At 43.7% G+C, this 20,860-nt stretch overlaps 2 protein-coding genes across 2 annotated transcripts; both read right to left on the reverse strand.

Moving 5' to 3' along the window:
* Positions 1-8,745: 8,745 nt before the first annotated feature.
* On the reverse strand, positions 8,746-14,052 carry cUnh2orf42 (chromosome Un C2orf42 homolog). Its single transcript, XM_080017487.1, has 8 exons — positions 12,940-14,052; positions 12,697-12,819; positions 12,437-12,517; positions 12,093-12,197; positions 11,506-11,613; positions 11,193-11,293; positions 10,918-11,083; positions 8,746-9,953 (listed from the first exon to the last, which is right to left on the reverse strand). Exons 1-8 carry the CDS (start codon positions 14,048-14,050, stop codon positions 9,697-9,699), a joined length of 2,052 nt encoding a protein of 683 aa, XP_079873613.1. The 5' UTR covers positions 14,051-14,052; the 3' UTR covers positions 8,746-9,696.
* Positions 14,053-15,628: 1,576 nt separating this feature from the next.
* On the reverse strand, positions 15,629-19,778 carry dtwd2 (DTW domain containing 2). Its single transcript, XM_080017961.1, has 6 exons — positions 19,420-19,778; positions 19,224-19,314; positions 18,307-18,401; positions 17,959-18,178; positions 16,724-16,852; positions 15,629-16,251 (listed from the first exon to the last, which is right to left on the reverse strand). Exons 1-6 carry the CDS (start codon positions 19,614-19,616, stop codon positions 16,072-16,074), a joined length of 912 nt encoding a protein of 303 aa, XP_079874087.1. The 5' UTR covers positions 19,617-19,778; the 3' UTR covers positions 15,629-16,071.
* Positions 19,779-20,860: the final 1,082 nt, after the last annotated feature.

Here is a 20,860-nt window from a genome sequence, read left to right on the forward strand (position 1 = left end):
CTGACCGGCCATTACCTTATTTTTGCTGCCACCCCCACTCTTTTTACACCTTCTTACAGCTGGTTGAACCGAGCTGCTCTATTTATACTACAAGTCCCTAAGAATATATTTACTCGGGTCCACCGAAGCAGTTCAATATGAACGCGCGTCAGTTCGACTTGTCAAATTGGCCCCTGCTTATGCTTTGCTGCCAGCTAATACGGGATAATTGAGCTCCTGTCGTGTCGGCCTGCCCGGAGTCATGTTGAAATTTGTGTAGCCCATTACACTCTGCCTCTGGGGTCGTGTCACTTTGCGCACCATACAACGCACTGTGACTGGCAGGCGGAGAGTGCCAGACCGCCTCAGTTGAAAATGTTGATACGATGTGAACATCTGTGTGGGAGTTAACAGAACAGCACAGCTCAAATGCAGAACTGTAGGAGGCTTTAAGTTCATCGCCACCAGTTCACCGTCAATAGCTGGCTGTAAGGCTGTAGAAAGAGCAATTAATGCACATTTCCTCCGTCATTTAAATATCATTTCAGTTCTGAATGATCTTTATTTGTTTTGCATCGTCTGAGTTTTGGCGTCTGGGCTCTACTGCTCATCACTCCCGGTGAGGTGAACAGAAACGTAGGCATACCTAAATAAATATAGGAGTGATGAGCTTGAATCTCCCCTTGGATAGAAGAGTGGAGCCCAACAGGTGGATGCAGGGGAGGTGGAGGGAACACAGCAACACAGGCAGCAAAGCAGGTAGAGCAGGAGGGATCGGCTGCTTAAACAGGCCGCCCCGTAAGGGTGTGGTAGCGCGTGGTGCCCCCCGTGCCGTCTCACATTCAAACATTCAAAAGACGTCACATTGGTGCTTACCAACTTGGCTTAATTTAATATGTTTAACCAAGCAAAGCTGCAATCAGCTGAATTATACCCACTTTTATATTTATATATATATATATTATTATTTTTATTTTTTTTCAATTAATGTATAGTTTAATGCATAGATTTGTGATTTATTATTTTATCAACATGTATCACCTTAAAAAAAAAAGCGTCAAAGTGTTTTTGCGAAGGCACCATCTTAGCACACTGTTGTTCATTCCTATATACTTTATTCCACCAAGACAAATGTGTTTTTTGTGGTCATGTTCCAAGTAACAGATGAGGTATAGTGATAGTAAAGCAACACTTGCGAAGGATTCGTTCGCAGCGAACAAATCTTTTCAGTGACTCAGGAGTCGGGAGTCACTGCCACGTGCATTCACTGACGCTCGACTCTCGAACAAAGAAAGCCAAGAGCCTTGAGTCGCAAGTCACGCATGCGCCTCATGCCCCGCAGTGTGCGAGTCGGTGAGTCTTCTACGAGCAAACTAATAATAATGACTGAGGCTTGAATTAACCTGGGGGGAAAAAAGTGACCAACTATTCTAACTCTCTTCATACCAGCTGAATCAAAAGACGGATGAGTCTTAAAATTGAACCAATCTTTTGACTGAGTCGCACGTGAACAGACAAATCTCCAAAATGAGCCGAACTTTTCATCACTAATGCAATGCCAAACAGACAGACAAGCTGGGTTGGCTCATGGAAGCCTTGGCCGCAGATGGATAGAAGCGAAAAGGATCCAGTGCAGAGTGGAGGAGGGAACCGAGAGAGATTGAGCAGGAGAGTGAGGGAGAGGGGGGAGGGAGGGAGGGCGGGAGGGAAGGGCTTGTATTGATCGTCTGCCAGAAGTGATGGATAGCGCAATAAGTGGCAGCAGCCAGAGAGAGAGAGAGAGGGAGAGAGAGAGAGAGAGGAAGAGAGAGAGGGAGAAAGAGAGAGAGGGAGATGATGATTTCTGCTTTTCAAAGGCGTGATGAAGGAGAGTATAAGGGAGGGAGGCCGGTGTCCGGGCCCGGCACATGATGGACTGATCTGTCAGAGGGCGAGAAATTGAGGGAAAGAGAAAAGGGGGGACAAGGGGATGGATAGGAGACCCGGAGTTATAAAGGGGGGACATAAGAAAAAGAGGGAAAAAGAAAGGAGGATGAGAGTGAGGAAAAAAAAAGAGAGGAAAGATAAGGTCTGAGGGATGGCGGTGGGGTCGTTTTTTCTTTATTAACAGCCAACGAGTGGAGAGGGAGTTATTAAAAAGGGAAAAAGATGAATGAAAGAATTACTACAGAGGCGTGGAGGTGTGGAGAAAGAAGACGTGGTATAATACCGTCTCTGCCCCTCCCGGCTCTCTGCAATTCAATAATAAGACGGAGGGATGGGTCAGCCTGAAAGACCAGAGGGAAGGAAAAATTTAAGGAAGGATGGTTCACACCTTGACCAAGCATGGGCCAGGGAAATGGTTAGTTGGTAATGTTCCCTTTTTTTTTGTTTTACTTTGAATATGTTGTAATATTTGATTTGTATCGACAGAATTTCATGCAATATAGCAATAATGCTCTGGTGTTACTACTGTGTTGTATGGCCAAAACACATTTACAGTCGACTACTCTTTATGTTTTCATTGTATAGCAAGCGTTGGCCAATGCACTTTTAAACATTAAATTAATCATCATGAAGTGAAACAGTGAAGAAGTGAAAGGAAGGTCAGACAAGGTCATTTCTTGGAATTTTAATACTTAAAATTAGATTGACAGACAGGAGGTTTACATTCCATACACATACACTATAACAGGAGGTCAAGAAATTGGACAGACAAATAATTCTTGGTATGGTTAATAATTATACAGCAAGAGTTCATTGATTTGGGAATTATGCAAACAAGGCTTCTATGGATAAAGCTTGGATTTTTAACCCATGCAGACTTGGCCAATGTGAAAGAGTCTCATGTTTACTATTTCAGAATTTGAGGATGCCATTTCCAATCGTTATTAGGTGAAAGGTTTCCGTTTTGTGATTCTTTCGTCAGCTCTTTGGTCAATTTTGTAAACATGACAAAGGTGAGTTTTGAAGCTAAATAGTCTTTTCTGACGCTAGATTATCCTGAGACCTATCGCCTGCAACGTCCAATCAATACACAGCAAAAGAATATTTGATTTTTGGGGAAAATACAATTTTAGACAGTGTGGCAGAAGCTTATCTTGATCAGAAACATTGGACAATTAGTGTCGACCCATAATCCAATATGGCCGCCAAAATCCATATGGCCGCCAAAATATCACTGATTTGAGGTTTATGCATTCATGAATGGAAAGACTGACAAAACCGTCAGCTGTTTTGTTTTTTGGCATCTCCCTATACAGATCATCTAAAGGGAGTATAGAGCTGTGGCGGGGAATACTGTACGGTACATCTTAGCTTCTCCCTGTTCCCTGTTCCCATCAATATCCTTCGCTGCAAAAGTCCTGGCATGGTGCTCGTGACACGAAGTGCAGACACCGTGGCTGATTGGGCGTTATGGTTGGGATGCCGGGGCCCATGGATCACCCCTCGTAGGACAAGTAAGGTGACCCCTGGCAGCCCAACGAGAAGTGACACCACATACACCCCTTAATGAAGACACTCACAGTTCCCCTTTCTCTCTCTCTCTCTCTCTCTCTCCCTCTATCTCTCTATCTCTCTATCTCTCTTTTACACACAATATGAACATCAGAGCTATTGTCCATTAAGCAAGTTTAACCTTTATTACATGCTGTACAGACAGACGCACACCGTATTAGCATTTCAATGCCATTACAGATGGGATGACAGAAATCACAATGTATCTGGCACCTTACTTGCATCCTCTCTCAAATAAAGGGGAGGGGGGGCTGGAAAGAGGGCACAGAATTGAGGTAAGGCCAATAAAAAGAGAGATTAAAGTAGTCAGAATGAAATGAGGGATGAGAGGGTAGGGGGAAGAAGGGGGATGAAAAAGGAGAAGAAGCTGAAGCTAGGCAAGCTCATTAAAGAGAGGGCAGCGGTGAGACAAATGATGCATGGGGTTGGCGGCATTGATCTCTCCCTTCACAAGAGGGTGTCTGGCCGGGGAGATGTATAAGCAAGTGTGTGTGTGTGTGTGTGTGTGTGTGTGTGTGTGTGTGTGTGTGTGTGTGTGTGTGTGTGTGTGTGTGCGTGCGTGCGTGCGTGCATGCGTGTGTGCGTGTGCGCGTGTTTTCGTGCACCGGGCCGAAGCATCACTCAGGTGTCACTGCTCTAATGGAGAGGCCAGAGCCGCCAGCCTGCTGAGAGATGACATGTCAGGAGAAGGAAGGTGAAGAAAGAAAGAAGAAAGAAAGGGGGAGGGGAGGAGAGTAAAGAGAAGAAAAGGAGGGGAGCCAGTGATTAGAGAGCTGTGTTAATGCTTGACCTCCCACATCCCCGATGCTTATGCTTCGTACAGTTGGAGACAAGGTGGGGACAGGTAGAAGGAGACAGGAATAGAGAGGTTTGAGAGTTACAGAAATTGAAATCCTTTCACAATTACTGGCTCCACAGAGGTCCTAGAAATGGATCTATAGCCATTGTCAATGAATAAGGTGAGAACTAAGAGTATTTATCATATAAATGGCAACAGAAGCTATACAAATTTGTATATACATACAAACTATTGAAATAACTGACCCTATGGTGGCCAGATGGACACGGTTGAATGGTTGAAGACCCTGTGGTAGGCATCGGAAATGGTTGAAATTTGGAATGTACAGCACAAGGCATCCCTCGATGCTATAACTCATTGCTCAAAACGGTTTAATAACTTCTGGACAGACCCATTTTCACACGGTCAGGGGGAGATACCTTGCGGCTGTGATTACTGGTTCAACCCAGATTATTATAAAACATCAGCACAGAAGGACCAGATATGGCATGTTGTCGCAGCTACGACTGCAATTCCAACACTATACTGTATATCTTCCTAGTATGGAGAGTGTAGTAACCCATCAACAGAACAATGTCAACATTTGTTCGTTGACAACGTTGTTGAATGAATCAGACGCCATTCAGATAATAAAAGAAGAGATACAGACTCCATTCGGATATTAAAAGAAGAGATACATTTTTTCAAACACATTATGAATGAGCCACTTCAGTAACTATCGCCAGATGCAATTTTGTCACATGTCGTGTGCAAAAAATTGGAAAATGTCTCTAGATTACATCTGTCTAATAACGAACGGGGAATGAAGGAGCAGAAAACAGAGAATGGAAATTAATGCCGATGGGAGGAAGATGAAAAAGAGTGGTTTGTTGCGATTTAGGCGTCCACACCGGCACTATCATTACCATACATCAGGACAATGAATGAGGCTTTCAGCAAGCGGTAATAAGAATTTGATAAATCATGAGCTAAGAATTAACTAGATGTCAAAACAATGAGAGCTCCCTGATGGATGGAGGGAGGCTGATGGCGTAGACTAGTCTGAGCGGAGCGCATAGGAGTGAAAAGAGGGAAGGAGGGAAGGAGACGGAAACGATGGCACTGGGTCCAGACAAGGTCAAATTAAGGGTCTGAAAATAGGGGAGGAAGTATGAATTACAAAAGGTGATGAGAAAAAACTAATGAAAGAAGGAGGTCAATTAGTTGGAAAAAAATCAGTAAGGGGGAAGCCTAGAGACTGCATCAAACTGTAGAAGTGATATTTTTCAACAATATTATGGGTGGGTTGCACCAACGCATTTCATCTCCGTGTCCTCTATTTCAGAATTATTTACCACCAAGTTGACAATAGGGCTCTTCTCGAAAGGGGAAAGAAATAGAGCTCCCTTCCATACAACACAGGGTATTTGTATGCCATTGCATCCAAGACCATCTTTAACAGCTGTGTGATGGATAACCAGCTATTGCTGCTGTATTATTATAGCGCCCCCGAGCAGCAGAAAAGCTCCGCAGCCTCACAGACACCCGCGGCTGCAAGAACATTCCGAGCCCAAAGCACCACAGTCGCAAAAGAATCCAAGAGCCCAGAGAGCAACATCCATGCATGCCCCCCAGACATACAAACGTTATAAAAAAAAAATAACAACGTTTTTATTTTTACATTGTACCTGCGCACATAACCATCGGCCATTTTGTTTTTATTATCGACACATTGCTACATTCATCTTCTAGATCACCTTGCAGAGCTTCCGTTTACTGCTTTAGAAAACACAGGTTGTTAAACTATTTCATAGTTTAGGTAACCATACATTCTTGGACAAAAAAGATCGTCTATAACTATTAAAAAAAAATGTCTCTGGATGTAATCATAATGTGACTTAATTTGACACATTATCGACATTCTTGGCTCATCTTTCTTTCTCTCTTTCTCTCTTGCGAACACACACACACACACACACACAAACACACACACACACACACACCCTCTTCTCCATCCCCACAGCCCTCTCTCTTCTCCGAGGGTGAGTGATGTGACAGGAGGGGATGTTTATTTAATGAGCGCAGTCAGGAGGGGGTAATGTAATCTACCCTGCACGCCATTAACAATCGGGCTTATCAGCTCCTGGGACACACGTCAGCACGGTGCCATCTTTTGTTCTCCTATCTAGGTGCCCATCGGCCCCCGAGGACTGATTCACGATCGGCTTTCCATTACTGACACCTAGACCGATAAACAAAAAAATGTAGCATAGACACAGCGTTAAGTGGTAATTCTATACTTCACTAGGCCTCCCAGACGTTTACATGCGAAGACGGTGGGTGAGTTAAGTGCAAGACGGACAGGTGCATTATGTGAAGTATCTGTTGGACTGTGGAGATGGTTGGGGTTGGTTGGGGTTGTCACCTAACCACACAGACAAAATCAATCCCTCCCTCCACGGTAAATCGATATTGATGGACAGACTTGGACTTTGCAATTTGTCTGAAACTCTAATCTATGTACATTAAAGTAAGTAGACATGACTGACTGTGTATAGATTGAGGGCCAACATGTGTTGATAAAATTGGCCTTTGAAGAAAAGTTATTTTATCAAATATTTACTTCATTATTTCTCTCTCTCCAACCCAACGTGTCAGGAGCTGCCATACAGGTCATGTGTTTTTGCTTGTGATTCATCGGGGACCCGTCCCCATGGCGCTGATCTACCCATGAATTTGTACAATATTCTGTGAAAGGCTCATTTACTGAGCATTACATTAGTGAAGATGCTGATGGCCACACAACGCCTTTTCAAATGAGCTGTGAAAGGGGTAGCCCATCAGTCATTGTGCCAGACGCCTCTCCTCCATTATTATTTATGACTATAATTGCTCCATGTTTCCTCTGGCGACGGCTCGGCGCTGAAGGAAAACGGGGTGATGAGTCCATTCAAGCCCACTGATCACTGGAAGGTCGGGATGAAGACAGAGACCGATGCAGACGGAGCGAGCGATGGCAACCGCAATAAGTTTACAGCGAAACGAGGATGGTAATAGTTCTATGATGCAGTGCATCTGTAAAATGATTTGAAAGCAAATTACATTGTATAGACAAATATGCAACAACAGTTGATACAGGGAAGAACAGAGCAATTATACTGCCTCCACAAATGTATTCAGATTTATTCATTGTAAGTTCACCCTCCCCTATATTTCAATATGCATCGTGGCGGATCAAGTCAAAGTGGTGTGATTTTGAGTTGAAGGATCGCCTATACTAGGGATGGGCTTGGATTTGTCCGACTAACATACTGATTGACAGGCAGGGTTCAGAGGTCAGTGCGTAAGCCGCGTATCGGGCTCCTCAGTCGTGATGTCTGATCTCTTCCACCACTCACTTTGTCTGGTCCGTCCGGTCTGTCCTAAGAGTCTCGCTAAGAGTATGTTTTTCTGTTGTGTTTGTCATCAGTCGCCATCCCCACGTTGACGTGTCCTGTCAGCCCGCCCCGCCTCCACCACCAGTTAGGCGGACGGACCACAAGGTTTATCTTCATTGGAGTAGTTTCCGCATAGCATAAGGAAAACCTCTGAGACTGGTTGCGCCCATTCGATATATATTTATGACGACAAATCCAAATTGCTCAATAGGTGCTCATTCTATGCAATAAATGTTGATGAATTCATCAGTTTCACTGTTATGAAGTCTATGTGCTTTGTGTATGAACTGTCATATAGAATGACAAGCTGAAGAGAGAGCTGTCAGCTCGGCATACATGTACTGCTGTTGACATATGCAGAGATATATGTACTCATGGCTGCAGTCTGGCTTCTTATCCATCAGTCAGTGAGGGAAGGGCTATTTGTTGCATTCTGCTTGACATGGGGCTTTATGAACTGTTTCACCATTCAACCATTTTTTACTCTCATTCAACAACAAGCTAGAACTGCAACGGCAAAATGGACGACTATGTTTTAGAGTGTGGTACTTTCCTTTTTCCGAAGAGTGGGAACGACGCCTCTTTCGCCGCTCTGTGATTGACACACTCCAGAAACAGACATCTGCGTCTGAAAGCTGGCATTATGGCCTCTTCGCTGGCGGAGGTTGTGTTGACACCGATGTCCTGGGGGGTGTGAGGAGGAGAGGGACTGGGGAGGCTGGAGATGTTCTAATACGCCCACACTCCTTATGCAGACACTAAAAGTACAATCTATTTCTGCCAGTCGATGTAATTTTTTTTTTTAGACACATTATAAACGGCATATTTGATGCACATTTCCAAACAGAAAAATGGGACTGGGTAATTACTGACTTGTATACACCAGAAAAAAAGTAATCAGGACAAGAAATCAGCATCTGAACTTAAAATGTTATTGTCAAACACTGAATTTTGTGATAAATTGTTTATTTTCTTACATAGTAACATAAGACAAGTAGTCACGGACTATCTTGAACTTCACCAAGACTGACCGTACATTTAAAATGTGGTTTTTTTTCACTGTTAGTTCTACCTTTGCTTGCTGGCCTGTGCCCGGCCACCCCCTTTCAAAGCAGCATCAAGTTAATGCCTCCATCTGGTGGTGGATATTAGACTGAAAAGAAACAGTTGCTAGGTTGTGAAACAGAGATAACTTAAACTTTATAATAAACTTTTGCCAAAGATTTTAATATATCGGGGAGAAAAAAATATTGCCTCACATTTTATGTAAATGGAACAGCAACATTAACACTAACATTAAACGCTTATTTATATTATTTTTCTTATTATTATTATTTACAGATATTTCAGCCAAAAGGCCAACTTTGGCCACACTATATTTAACAGGTTGAAAATGGTAACCAATCATTACACATGCTTAACATGTGCATTGATGACAAATCTCTTCAAGATATATTGCAGAACAAAGTGTGTATTTATTACAACAATACTGCATTTAAGATCATTAGTCATAGCAAACAGCAGAGGAAATATGCCTATGTAACTTTATGTCCAATTACAATTCTTTCATCAAATTGATGAATATTTCCTGTGTATATGCATGCCCAAAAATATCTTTTCTTATCTTTTGTGAACCATACTTGTGTAGAGGAAATGTTGTTTTAGGATCGTAAAAACACAGCAAAGCAGGAATTCTGGAGGCCAGTGAGCTTTCTGCTGACCAATATGACTTCTTAACAAAAGAAAAGGCCCTAAAATTGTAAAATAGCCAAATAGTAAAGAACCATTTTTGGATGTTTATATACTGTATATCCTTTCAACTATCTCAGGCAATGCAATTCAAATAGCAATTCACTATGTATAAGTCATTAGTCTAGTGTGTAGTAGAACAACGACAACATGCACTATAACTGTGCTTTGAAGGCAACTCCGGTGCACAATTGAAATAAAAATTTCATCCTGAATGGACTGTCAATGTGGGAGTCCGTTAACCATTTTTTTGGGCTAAACCACCACCTGGAGGATTTCTAGCCTTGGTGTGTGTATTGGATTGTGGTCCACTGAAGACTTGCTACGGCTGGTCCTTTCTGTCCCACCACTTCTCTGGCCATCTCCATCGCAGTGTTCAGAAGGTTGACCGCTCTGCTGATGGCCAAACTCGAAGCTGATCCTCAGCTCTCCCACTCGGGAGCGAGGGAGAACGTCCGGGATCCACTCGATAACAAACGGAGTGACCTCCTTCAGATCTTCTGTGCACGATCCTAGTGGATATAGAGAAAGAATGTGTCGCCATAGAAAATTATGATGCGTAGCTGGCGCAGCTAGTAGTTCTGTCAGACAACTTGACGGCCAGACATGCCTCCACGCCCTTAAGCTCCTTTCACATAGGATGTGGTGAGCGCTGTGCTCTGAACTCCATCGTTCTGCATTAGTTGCATCGTGCAGGATCTGCGCCGAGCAAAGTGCAGGCAACCAGGTTGAACTTTGGGCCAAGTTGGAAACATGTTTCCTACTAAATGGGCAAACCAGGGGTGTTTAAATGCAGTGGAGATGAGAGATATATGACCAGTGGCCAATAAATATTACCTACGAGATATGATCATGACTATACCCTGTGTCACTGTCATTAAAGTAAGATATGGTTGCGTGACGACATTTCATGTGATGATGGTTTTACTGTAGCAATATTATAATATGATATATAAATATAACAAATGTATCTAATATAACTTACTGGCCAAACAAAGCTAAAATAATAACTTAAACACTATTCCTGTTGCAGAAGTAATGACAGCAGTCAAAATTTCATACCAATCGATAATTTATTTCAGAAGATATGAGATATAACAACACCCCCCCTCCCCACCGCCCCGCAGGAGCTGATGCGCGCTGTACTGTGCATCCTATGTCAAAGCCCCAGCTCTGCATCTGCACGACACCAATCGGCGAGCGCAACGCCCGCCACATCCTATGTGAAAGCCCCTTGATGGGCCAGCCTACTTAAGCAGGCTATCCATCCAGCTCTCCCTGCTTTGCTGCCTGCTTGTTTGTTTGCTGTGTTGCTGCACTCCCTCCACCTCACTTGGGTCCATCCACCTGTTGGGCTATACTCTTCTATCCAACATCTCTGCTTATGTTTATCTGTTTATGGGTTTTTTTTGTGATAAGTGTATAAAATCTTTTTTCATAGGACAACCACTCCTTCACCGTTAGACACCAACCCACCAACTTTGAGGAAGGTGCGTAGCTCCATTGGTCGTATGACCTGGGGCCTCTCCGTCTTGTATCCCACACCTGGCTGCTCCGATTCGGGGGAAGGTTCAGGCCAGTGGAAAGTGGAGTAGGAGCCGTCGATGTTCTTCACAAAACTCTGAGTCACCTCCAGTGGCAACTAGGGGACCGGATGAAACACCATGAAAGGAAATAAGGTGACAACAAGAGGTTCATAATACAGCTGCTAATTTGCGATTTTTGTGGAGAATCGAGGAAGGGGGGCTTACCTGTGGCGTGTCAAAGACGCGTTTCACCTGCATCAGGTTGGTGATATGCCACGTGTATTTGGAGAATGAACCCAGCGGGAGACCGTCTTTTCTCACAAACGCTGGGGATCGTGTTCAGAAAGAGGAGTGCTTCAGGAAATGACCTCAATGTTTTCTCTTCTCTTCACATAATTATGTTTTTTTGTATTGCTGAATTTTCGGAGGAAATACATTTGGTTTTGAAGCAATACTGGCTGTAGATATAACAAAAACATTATTTGCATTCAAATAACATAAAAGAAAATGCTTCCAATTAGAATTGATGCTGTCAAACCTGTTGTGATGTTGGGCAATCTTCTTTTCTTGCTGCCCAATGACAGACGGTGCTGAAGGGCATTGAAGAACTCTTGAGGGATTTGGTAGACAAGAGGTTCTGGCTTCCCTAATGGGAAAAAAACAACATCCGCAACATTAACATCACAACCTTCTTAAAATAGCCATACACAACTTGAGGAATTGTCCTAGCCGACTAAACAAACAATACACCTAACAATGCTGTGTCATCTACAATGGTTTAACTCTTCAATGTTGTTTTCCTTAGTGAAGGAATTCTCTGTTGTTTGCTTTTAAGCAAACAGCAACTAAAGTAACTAAGTAATTACCATAGTTATTCATTTTACTGATTCAAACACTAAACTTGGATTTAAATAGAATTTACTTAAGCTAAAGTAAGTGTATGTAATTAAGTGTCTAGGAAGACAATGAAATTCATTTGGTATTACAGAAAACTAACAATTAACTAGTCTACTCCAATTAACTAGGACTATACCTGTGTTACCTGTGGACCCTGTGTTAAGAATGTTTTCACCAAATGAATTTTTTTTTTTTCCCCTCCACTTAATGGCTTGTATTGGAGATTACCGTTAAACTGGTAGTGCATGGTCTGGTGAATTTTCTCTGTGACACTGGCAAGCCACTGATGGAAGCCCATGGTCACCGCATGCTCGTCCACAAACTGGGAACTCCCTGGGAGATGCACACACAGATTAGAAGATCAAGCAAGGTTGCATACTCACATTCATTATACAGTACAAATGACCCAGTGGATCAGGATTAATGCCGCAGGATTAGAAAAGGTAAATAATAAAAATAGAGCCAGATGTCTAAGAGGCTCTTTAAGGAAAGCTCTATAACAGGCAGAGCGCTAAGGACAGATGGAGGTTAGGGGAGGCACAGCAGCTGGCGTTTTCAGCTGGCAAAATTACCTTTCCTCTGAGCAACTTTCTTGGGACTCAAGGGTGAGACCCCCTCTTTCCCTGGCCCGGCGGAAGAGACCAGCGAGTGGGCTAGCAGAACAGGTGGGAAATGAAGGATACGTTTGAAAAGTACAAGAGCTACATACACGGGGAATGGCAATCAAGACAATCATGCTTTAAAGAGTCATCTCGCTTTGATAAAGAGCCTCCAAAATGTACTATATGATGTATGCTGTATATATATGTTTGTTATTGCATAAACGATGTACCATCTGGAGGTTCATCCAAGCGAAGTCTTTTTGGTTTATGATGAGAATTGATTGGTGGCGGCTGCTGGTGTAGGGGCTTCTCCAGGGCACAAATGTTTCTACTTTCAGAATTTGGCAGCACACCTGCGGCACACAACCAGATAAAAAAAATAACACCATATAAACAGCTTGCCGCGTTGAACCGCACAATGCATTTAGTAGATGTTAAAACTGGATGAAAGCAGCATTCTTGGGTGTTTATACCACTGGGACTGTAGTTGATGAACGCGGCAAAATCCGAGGCCAACTGATCGTCGCTAGCAAAGGCACACACACACGCGTAGAAGTGAAGGCAGGGTTCCGAGGGTCTGGAGCCTGGAAATCCCTTCACCCCCGGCAGACGAGGCGTGTCGACACCAGGTTTACCTCTTCTGGCGCTGACCTGGCAGGCACAATGAAAACTAGCCTGTCTGGGCGGACGGCCCTCTCCGGCCATCTCCTCGGCCTTGGATGTCTCTGCCGGGGCAGCGCCGCCTACCGTGAGATGCAGCAGGCCCAGGGGATGGCTGGAGTCTGAGTGGCACTTCACCACCAGCGTGTCCATAGAAACACGCTGCACCAGGGGCCCCGGGGACTCGGTGGCCAGCCTCCACAGCTCTTCTCGGGCCTGAACGGGGGCCTGAAGACCCTCCAAGGTGGAGCTCTTCAGGGTCAGAGGAGTGGCGTGGCTCTGACACTCCATAGCCTGCTTGATGTGGATGCACAGGCTCTCGGCCGGGGACCCCTGCTTAGAAGTGTCGGCGGCGGACTGGCTTGGGTTGCTCTTCTGCCGGCAACAAGGCAGGAAGCAGCGGCCCAGGTTGATCCTGGTCAGCAGGGTGGCGCCGTCTCCGGTGGCGATGGCGGTGTCCGTTGGAACCAGTTCCACAAACCCCAATTGCGTAGCCGTGGCGCCCCGGCCTCGCTGGCACACGGAGAACACCTGCACTCCCCCGCCCGAGGCACCCACCGACACTCCTCCTCCTCCTCCTCCCCCGTTCTCCTCTTCTGCTGTGCCGTCCCCTGGCTCTCCACCGTCTATCACCACTTTCACCACCTCGATCGTACTCCTTTTGGGGTTTCGGCCCCCCACCGAGCCGTCCCGGAGGACGACCCCGCAGGCCTTGTTCTTGCAGCTCAGGCCGCGGGTGCCGTTGTAGACCCCGCACTGGGGACATTTGCGGATCCCCCGCAGAGTGGCCTTGCCCAGGTTGGAGAGGAAGGCCGGGGTGGTCTTCCTGCCCTCTCTCTGCCTGGCTGCCAGGCTAGGCTGAGCGGGAGCAGGCGTGGAGGGCACCCCCCTGGACAGAGTGCCCGCTGCCACTTCACCATCCATTCACACACCTTTATCAGTGTAGGTGCGACTGAAAAGGGCAAAGAAGACAAACAAATGCCCGTTCAATGGAGTTCGCCCTTAAAGTTACAAACAGTTTGTTATGATGGCGAGACATGGCGCCCAAGTCGCGCGAGAATAGCGTCCAGAGCTTTAAAGTGCCAAAAATGAACCTTTGCCACGTAATGCCTAAGTAGTACTGAGCTGCGTTTTGCAAGTTGAATTAAACGTGCCTGGACAACTGAAGTCTGTCACACCGGTTTCCACGGTACCGACGTGGGGAGCTTCTGTATGGTCACGTTCAGCCGTGGAGTACGAACCTCCTCTCGCTCTCGACCGTCGCCATTGCACCTTACATCCCGACAGCTGCACTGCGTCTGTAACGACGCCCCCTATTGGCTAGCCAGAAAACCGCGTGAGCAGAAAACCCCGCCTCTTTAGCGCTGTGAATCATGGGAGCTGTAGTGCCGCGCCAGCTGACTCTTAATCCAGTGTCCTAGTCTATGGCATTAAATGCTCCTTTACCCTTCCCTTCAGATGATGCTCATGCATGTCCTGATTGTAATTAAATTATAATCAGGATATGCACTCTTTTTTTGTCAATGAAATTGACAAAAAATATAGTACGGGTGGTGTCATTGCCGGTTCTTCCTATATGCGGACTATGCGATTACACAGGCCCCCGAGGCCATCCAAGCATCCCCCAAGCTGCCATTCCAGCCTTTCTTTTTGTTTTTTGTTTTTTTTGAATGACCAGACTCTTTTTTTTAGCCAAGTACATTCTTATTCTGTGAAATGGCCTGTTTTTTTTTGTTGGGGGGGATCCCCTCTCACCTTTTTTTTACAAAACAGGGCCCCCAAAAAGCTAGAAACGGCCTTGGGTAGTGTCATTTCAAAATATAAGTCTCTTATAAATACATCTTCACAAACGAGACAAACAGGACTGTGTTCAATATGTAGTAGAGCCAATAGTATACATATTTGTTGCTTTGAAATGTGTTGGACTAAGTCCAAAGTCTAAGAGCAGATTACACTGTTAAGTACATGAGCTTTAAAACTTGCAGATATTTGAAAATTGTACATAAATACTACTTTCCACCACTGTATTTTTGCATATCTAAACTTAGTCTAAGATATAGCTGTAATAATTCTTAGTACAACTCCTTCTTCAAATACTGCATGGAGAAGCTTTCCAACGCTTTTGAACAGTGTGACAGCTTCTGTACAATTAAAAATGCAAAATCCCTGCAATTCATAAAAATGGATTAAAAAGTACAAAAAAGAAACAATAAAACAGGCTACTCTCAATTATGAAACATTCCTTTAAAACCCAGTGCATTAAACAAATAGTGGCGCACCATACTAAATGTAGAATCATTTGAATGTCTGGAAGTGTTATGCCTAATATAAATGACCCAAAAAGCAATCCTAAAGCAAAAATTAAGTAATACTGTATATATTTTATTCTGTTAATGGCTATAAGAGTGTGTGAAAAAAAAAAGTGTATTGATAATATAATGGTTATGGTGTTGTTGTGGTAGCTGTGATAAAAAGAGACCAGAAGCAAAACGAGACAAAAGCTAGAAAACAGACGAGTTTAAAGACTGTCAAAGATTTTAAAACATACAGGTACATTATTATATGGATTTTATTTCTCACAGAAATTGATTTAAGTGACAAAAAAAAAAAAAAAAAAAAAGAAACAAACTAAGAAACTGCCTTGAAGTTTAAGAGAAGAAAGACCTTTGGAAACAACTTTCCGAAAGCACCATGTTTCAGGAATAACTTACTGTAAGACTTTGGTAGATTTAGGATGAACAAAAGTTGAATAAAAATGTTTTCAGTGAATTTATAAAACCATCAAACCCAAAATGTGTATCCATCCTTTTTAAAGTACATCTCCTTGTTCAGTGTACAAACAGTCACCATGACGTGTCATTGGAATTGAACCTTGGACGCGGGACACCAGGCATTACACGAGTCCTATTTTGCTTTTTCGCTTTTTGTTTCTTTTAGCTGGACTCTCATCTCGGACAAATGTTTTCTTCCGTGATGAGTTTCTCCATCCTCTTGATCTTCCGCTTGTTCTTGGGCATGGGTTTGTCGTACATCCCGTTCCTCAGCAGGTGCTCCTTGCTGTGATGGATCTGGGCGCCGTGCTGCAGCTGGAAGGAGCAGAGCGCTCTCAGGGGCCGCAGCAGAACCTGGGGATCGGTGGCACGGAATCAATTCAAGGACTTTCAAGGACCTTTTTTAAAATCACCATTTCTTCATTTTCGGGGACTTCATGCAAAACAAAAACAATCCATTTTCAATGTTATCTTTATTAACTAAAATATTACATAATATAATCATAGTCTCGTCTATTTTCAACCGGATTTAATTGACATTTCCCTGGCATATCCAAAGTCCTATGAGTGATTCTGGAATGTTTTTTTTATCACGTTGTGATATAAATAACGAAACCAGGGGGAATATCACAGGTTTTCAATCATCACTTTTTTTTTCCCCTTTTCAAGCACTTCACCACTTTCAGGGTATTCCACATTTCTGAGGGTGAAATCAAAGCACTTCACGTACCTCAAAGACATGGTAAGAACCCTAAACAATCGCAAAATTGCACTACGTTTTTATGCCTGCCTCACTGTATTTGTGTAATATCATTGAGGAAGTCACCTCCTGGATGTCGTCGTTCCGCTCCAGGATGGACAGGGTGACCGCTGCGCACTCCAAGGTCGACAGACACATGTTGGTGGGCTGCGTGCGGATCACGTACTGACTGTACAGAGTCCTGCTCAGTTGTACCTGGTAGCAAAAAAAAAAAAAAAAAAAGATTAGATGACTGCGTTTACATTTTATTTTACATAAAGTCGTTTTTTTTCCCCCTCCTATGACTGTATTTTGCAACCACGTTTGCCTTGAGAGCTTGTCAGGTGTGCTGTGAAAATGTTTGAAATTCCACGTTAAATAGATGGATAAATAAATATTGTAAAAACTTGCTCTTGTGTTGCAAGATCAAAATTGCAAGGCTGCGCTCCACCCGGAACAGCAGCTCTGTGTTCATCACAATAAACTCAAGTTTCCTAACTGCTCCCCAGGCACCTCTACATTGCAGCCTACTGCTCCTAGATACGTCAGATACTAGGATGGGTAAATACAGAGAAATTGCTAATTTCCCGGTTGTGGGACTGATAAGTGCTTATAAAAAATAAATAAACAAACAACCAAATAAATAAATAAATAATGAATAATGTTCAGTTGTAAGTCAAAGCCAGATGTGAGATGTCACAAGCACTTTTATGAAAACAGACTGATTAAAATAAAGATGCAAAGACAGGGTTTTCTTCCATGTTTGAAAATATACACAAGTGAATCTTTCAAAATGAAAATCTCTCTTATTCCGTTGATGAAGCCTTGAATTGAACTTTACATTGACTCTAATCCATTCTCATGATAGCAGAATGAGTCTACACCGAAACGTAGTTTGTCCATTCTAGGGCCAGCCAAAATTGACAAAATATAATATCACAATATTTTTGGACGAATACCTCAACAACCATAATTTAACAATATTTCTCGGATGACTACCGGTGCTTTTATGAGATATTTACACACAGGAATTACTTGCAAAACAATGATTAGTAATGTGGATATTCTAACTAAGAAAGCAGAGGCATTGATTAGAACAACTTGAAAATTGCATTACTTTACTGTAACGCAGCCTTAAAAACAAGATTTAACTATACTTCAATATTCCGATAATAAAAATCCCGGACGATATCTCGTGTCATATCGCATATGGGCGATATATTGTATCGATATATCAGCCCAGCCCTTGCACAGAAATGATAACACTCTTGAAATAATTTATCCATTAAACGTGGCAATAACAGCGACACAGTTCCACACACCTGTTTGGGAAGGTGGAGCAGGCTGTTTTTGAGAAACATGTCTTTAGCCTGGCTCCAGGTGCCGTCTATTATGATGATGTTGTAACCTCTGGCGGTGTCTGCTTCTGGGTGTGGTTGTTCTTCCAGGCTCTGCACAAGCTCCTCCAGGTTCTGGGCGTTGGGGCCCGGGTACATGATGAGGGTCCGACTGTCCCGACACACTGCGGCCAGATCCGGGTGCCTTAGTGCGGGGAGAGAGGACGGAACTGAAGACCAACCATGACCGGTTTCGCTGACAAAATGTGCTTGAACAGCACAGGATTCCCCCCCCCCCCCCCCCCTCTCAATAAAGAGAAACACAGCTCGCACCTCTCGTCGTTGAATCTCCTTCCCACTAAGACGTTGCATTTTCCCGGCGGCAAGCACGCGGCGAGGAGAGGGACCGTGCGAAGTACTCGACTCTCCTGAAAGACACATTTTAAATCGGAATCGGTTTAGTCGGCCAAGTACATTTTAATTGACAAGGAATTTGTCACGGGAAGGACAATCAGCATAAAAAAGCTTCACATTGTGAAACAAGCAAGAATTAAAATCTAAATATACATAAATATAGGAAATATACAAAATGTATTCTATGCACAAGATAAATTAAATATATATGGTAAGGGCTAAGTGGTAGTGCTGGCTGTGGGTATACAAATATAGATGGGATATTCTATACGATCAAATAAATAATTATACATGTCATACAGTATGGATTACATTGGCTCTGTTATTTTTAATTATTACAATGTTACTACTAGATTGTTACAGTGTCTACTTTGTCTTAAGTCTAAGTTATTACAAAGTTATTACAATACTACAAAGCTTTGATTTTATATGATTTATTAATGATTATAGAACGTAGATACTTTTTGGATCCACGGAGGGAAATTGCATTGCCAGAGCAGCTCACATAAAAACAAGAAATCGTAATAATATAGTAAGAATATAAAGAGAAAAAAAGAAAATGGAAATATGCAATAAACCTGAGGACTACCTGGGAAAAGGTCGATACACAGTAAAGCTTAAGGATTAACTCAAAGCATTTACTATGAAATAGGAAGCTTTTTTTTTTTTACACTAACCTCACCATAAACAATAAAAAAAAATAATCCAGAACAAAAATAAACCAAAATGAACAATGAATAATATGATATTTGACAAACATAGAATAAGCCTAATGATCACCAATAAATATGACCTATAAATATAGGAAACCCTAGAATAACAGAAAAAGAGCTCACCTCTGCCGGGTGCTGCACAATGTAGAGACATGTGGACACCTCCAGGGGATGCACCGGCAGAAACGGACACAGACACACCTTCTGGGGGCGACTGCGGCGGGAGGAAAGTCGGGAAAGTGTTATGACCCATCAGCTTGATGGGTCCGCTTGTACAGCGGTCGGAGGAGGAGGTTAAGTGCGTTGTTATTCCACATACCGACATCGTAAACACGTGGGTCGTCTCTCGCACTCCTCGACGGGCAGCGCCGCCAGGTCGTCGAATATGTCCGCTTGCCCGACCTCCGCGGCGGGGTCGGCCGACGCGTCGGGGCGGTCCCCGTCGGCGGTGGACCGGGACACCGACTCCATCGACTCCATCGACTCCATCGCAGGACGTGCGTCGGCAACCCTCATGCGACACAACACCACAGGCCGACTCCCGAGGAAAGACGCTCCGGTCGCAATGTATAAACTCCCACAAGATTGCAATATTGGGCGATTTTATTGATACGTTTGATAACTAATCGAATATTCTACTCGGTCGTTGCGTTGATCCCTCACAGCTTCGGCTTCTTCTTTTTCTTCTTTTTCTTCTTTGGTGTTTATAGGCGGCTGGTCCACCGTCTAAGAGGTGCATTACCGCCACCAACTGTACCTTTTCAGCAGTTCTGGGGAGGTCCCGGGCCCCTCCAAGTACCATGCGGGAGGCACGCCCTCGGCCTCTTTTGGCCAATCCGGGCGGGGTAGATATGGAGAGGCAGCTCTGTCCTTAAAGAAATAAGATAAGATCCTTTTTGAGCTAAATCCGTTTATTAAAAAAAATAAAATAAAATCACAATACCACAGTATTTCTCGCCTGCTGAAAACAGACCTGAGAATGACAAGTCCTGGTCTTCTGCTTTCCTCAGTGACTGAAAAAGGGGATTTCTCTTAACATTGTGTTTCCTACAATGAAACAGTCCATGTTCTGGATAGTCCTGTTTCTGCTCGGTTACAGTGTGTGCATTTCCCGGTTGGGTGTTTGCCCAAACCCGGTTTTACATCATGTCTGGTTGAGACCCGTATGACCGATTCTCAGACGAGCGATGACATTTTCTTCCCTTCGTTTCCAGGCCGCCATCCTCCCAGCACCAACATGTCTTTGTACATTATTTAAATGTACATTATACATTGTGTAAAACTGTCAGATGCGATAACAGTGTATTTCCTTCTCCTCTATTCCCTGCAGGGTCAATATTGCCAATAGCTCTGTACTGACAAATGGTCTGATACCCTTTTCTTAATGTATGTCTCACTTACTGGGATATGTACTGCTGCATCTGCAGACCCTGTTTCAGGATCTTTGGAGCCGTCTGTGAATAGAAACACTGAGTCTGAAAAATGCTGATCAAAATACTGTAGCTCTGGACTATGCACCCTACTGGAAGTTGCTCTGGCATCTCCTTCAGTTCCTGTCAAGGTCTATACTTGGCAAGGGGAATAACCGGGGAGGAATGGGAGAAGTTGACACTGTGGGGCTGTACTCTGATCCATGTAATCCTATGTTTTCAGCCTTTGCATCACCGTCCGCCCAAAACTTGTGAAATTTGTCTCATTGTGTTCCCAGCAATCTGTAAAAACACTCTTGGCTGCATGTGTATCACAATGCCCCTGGAGAT

Source organism: Zeus faber (assembly GCF_960531495.2).
Source record: "Zeus faber genome assembly, chromosome: 17".
NCBI classification, from domain to species: domain Eukaryota; kingdom Metazoa; phylum Chordata; class Actinopteri; order Zeiformes; family Zeidae; genus Zeus; species Zeus faber.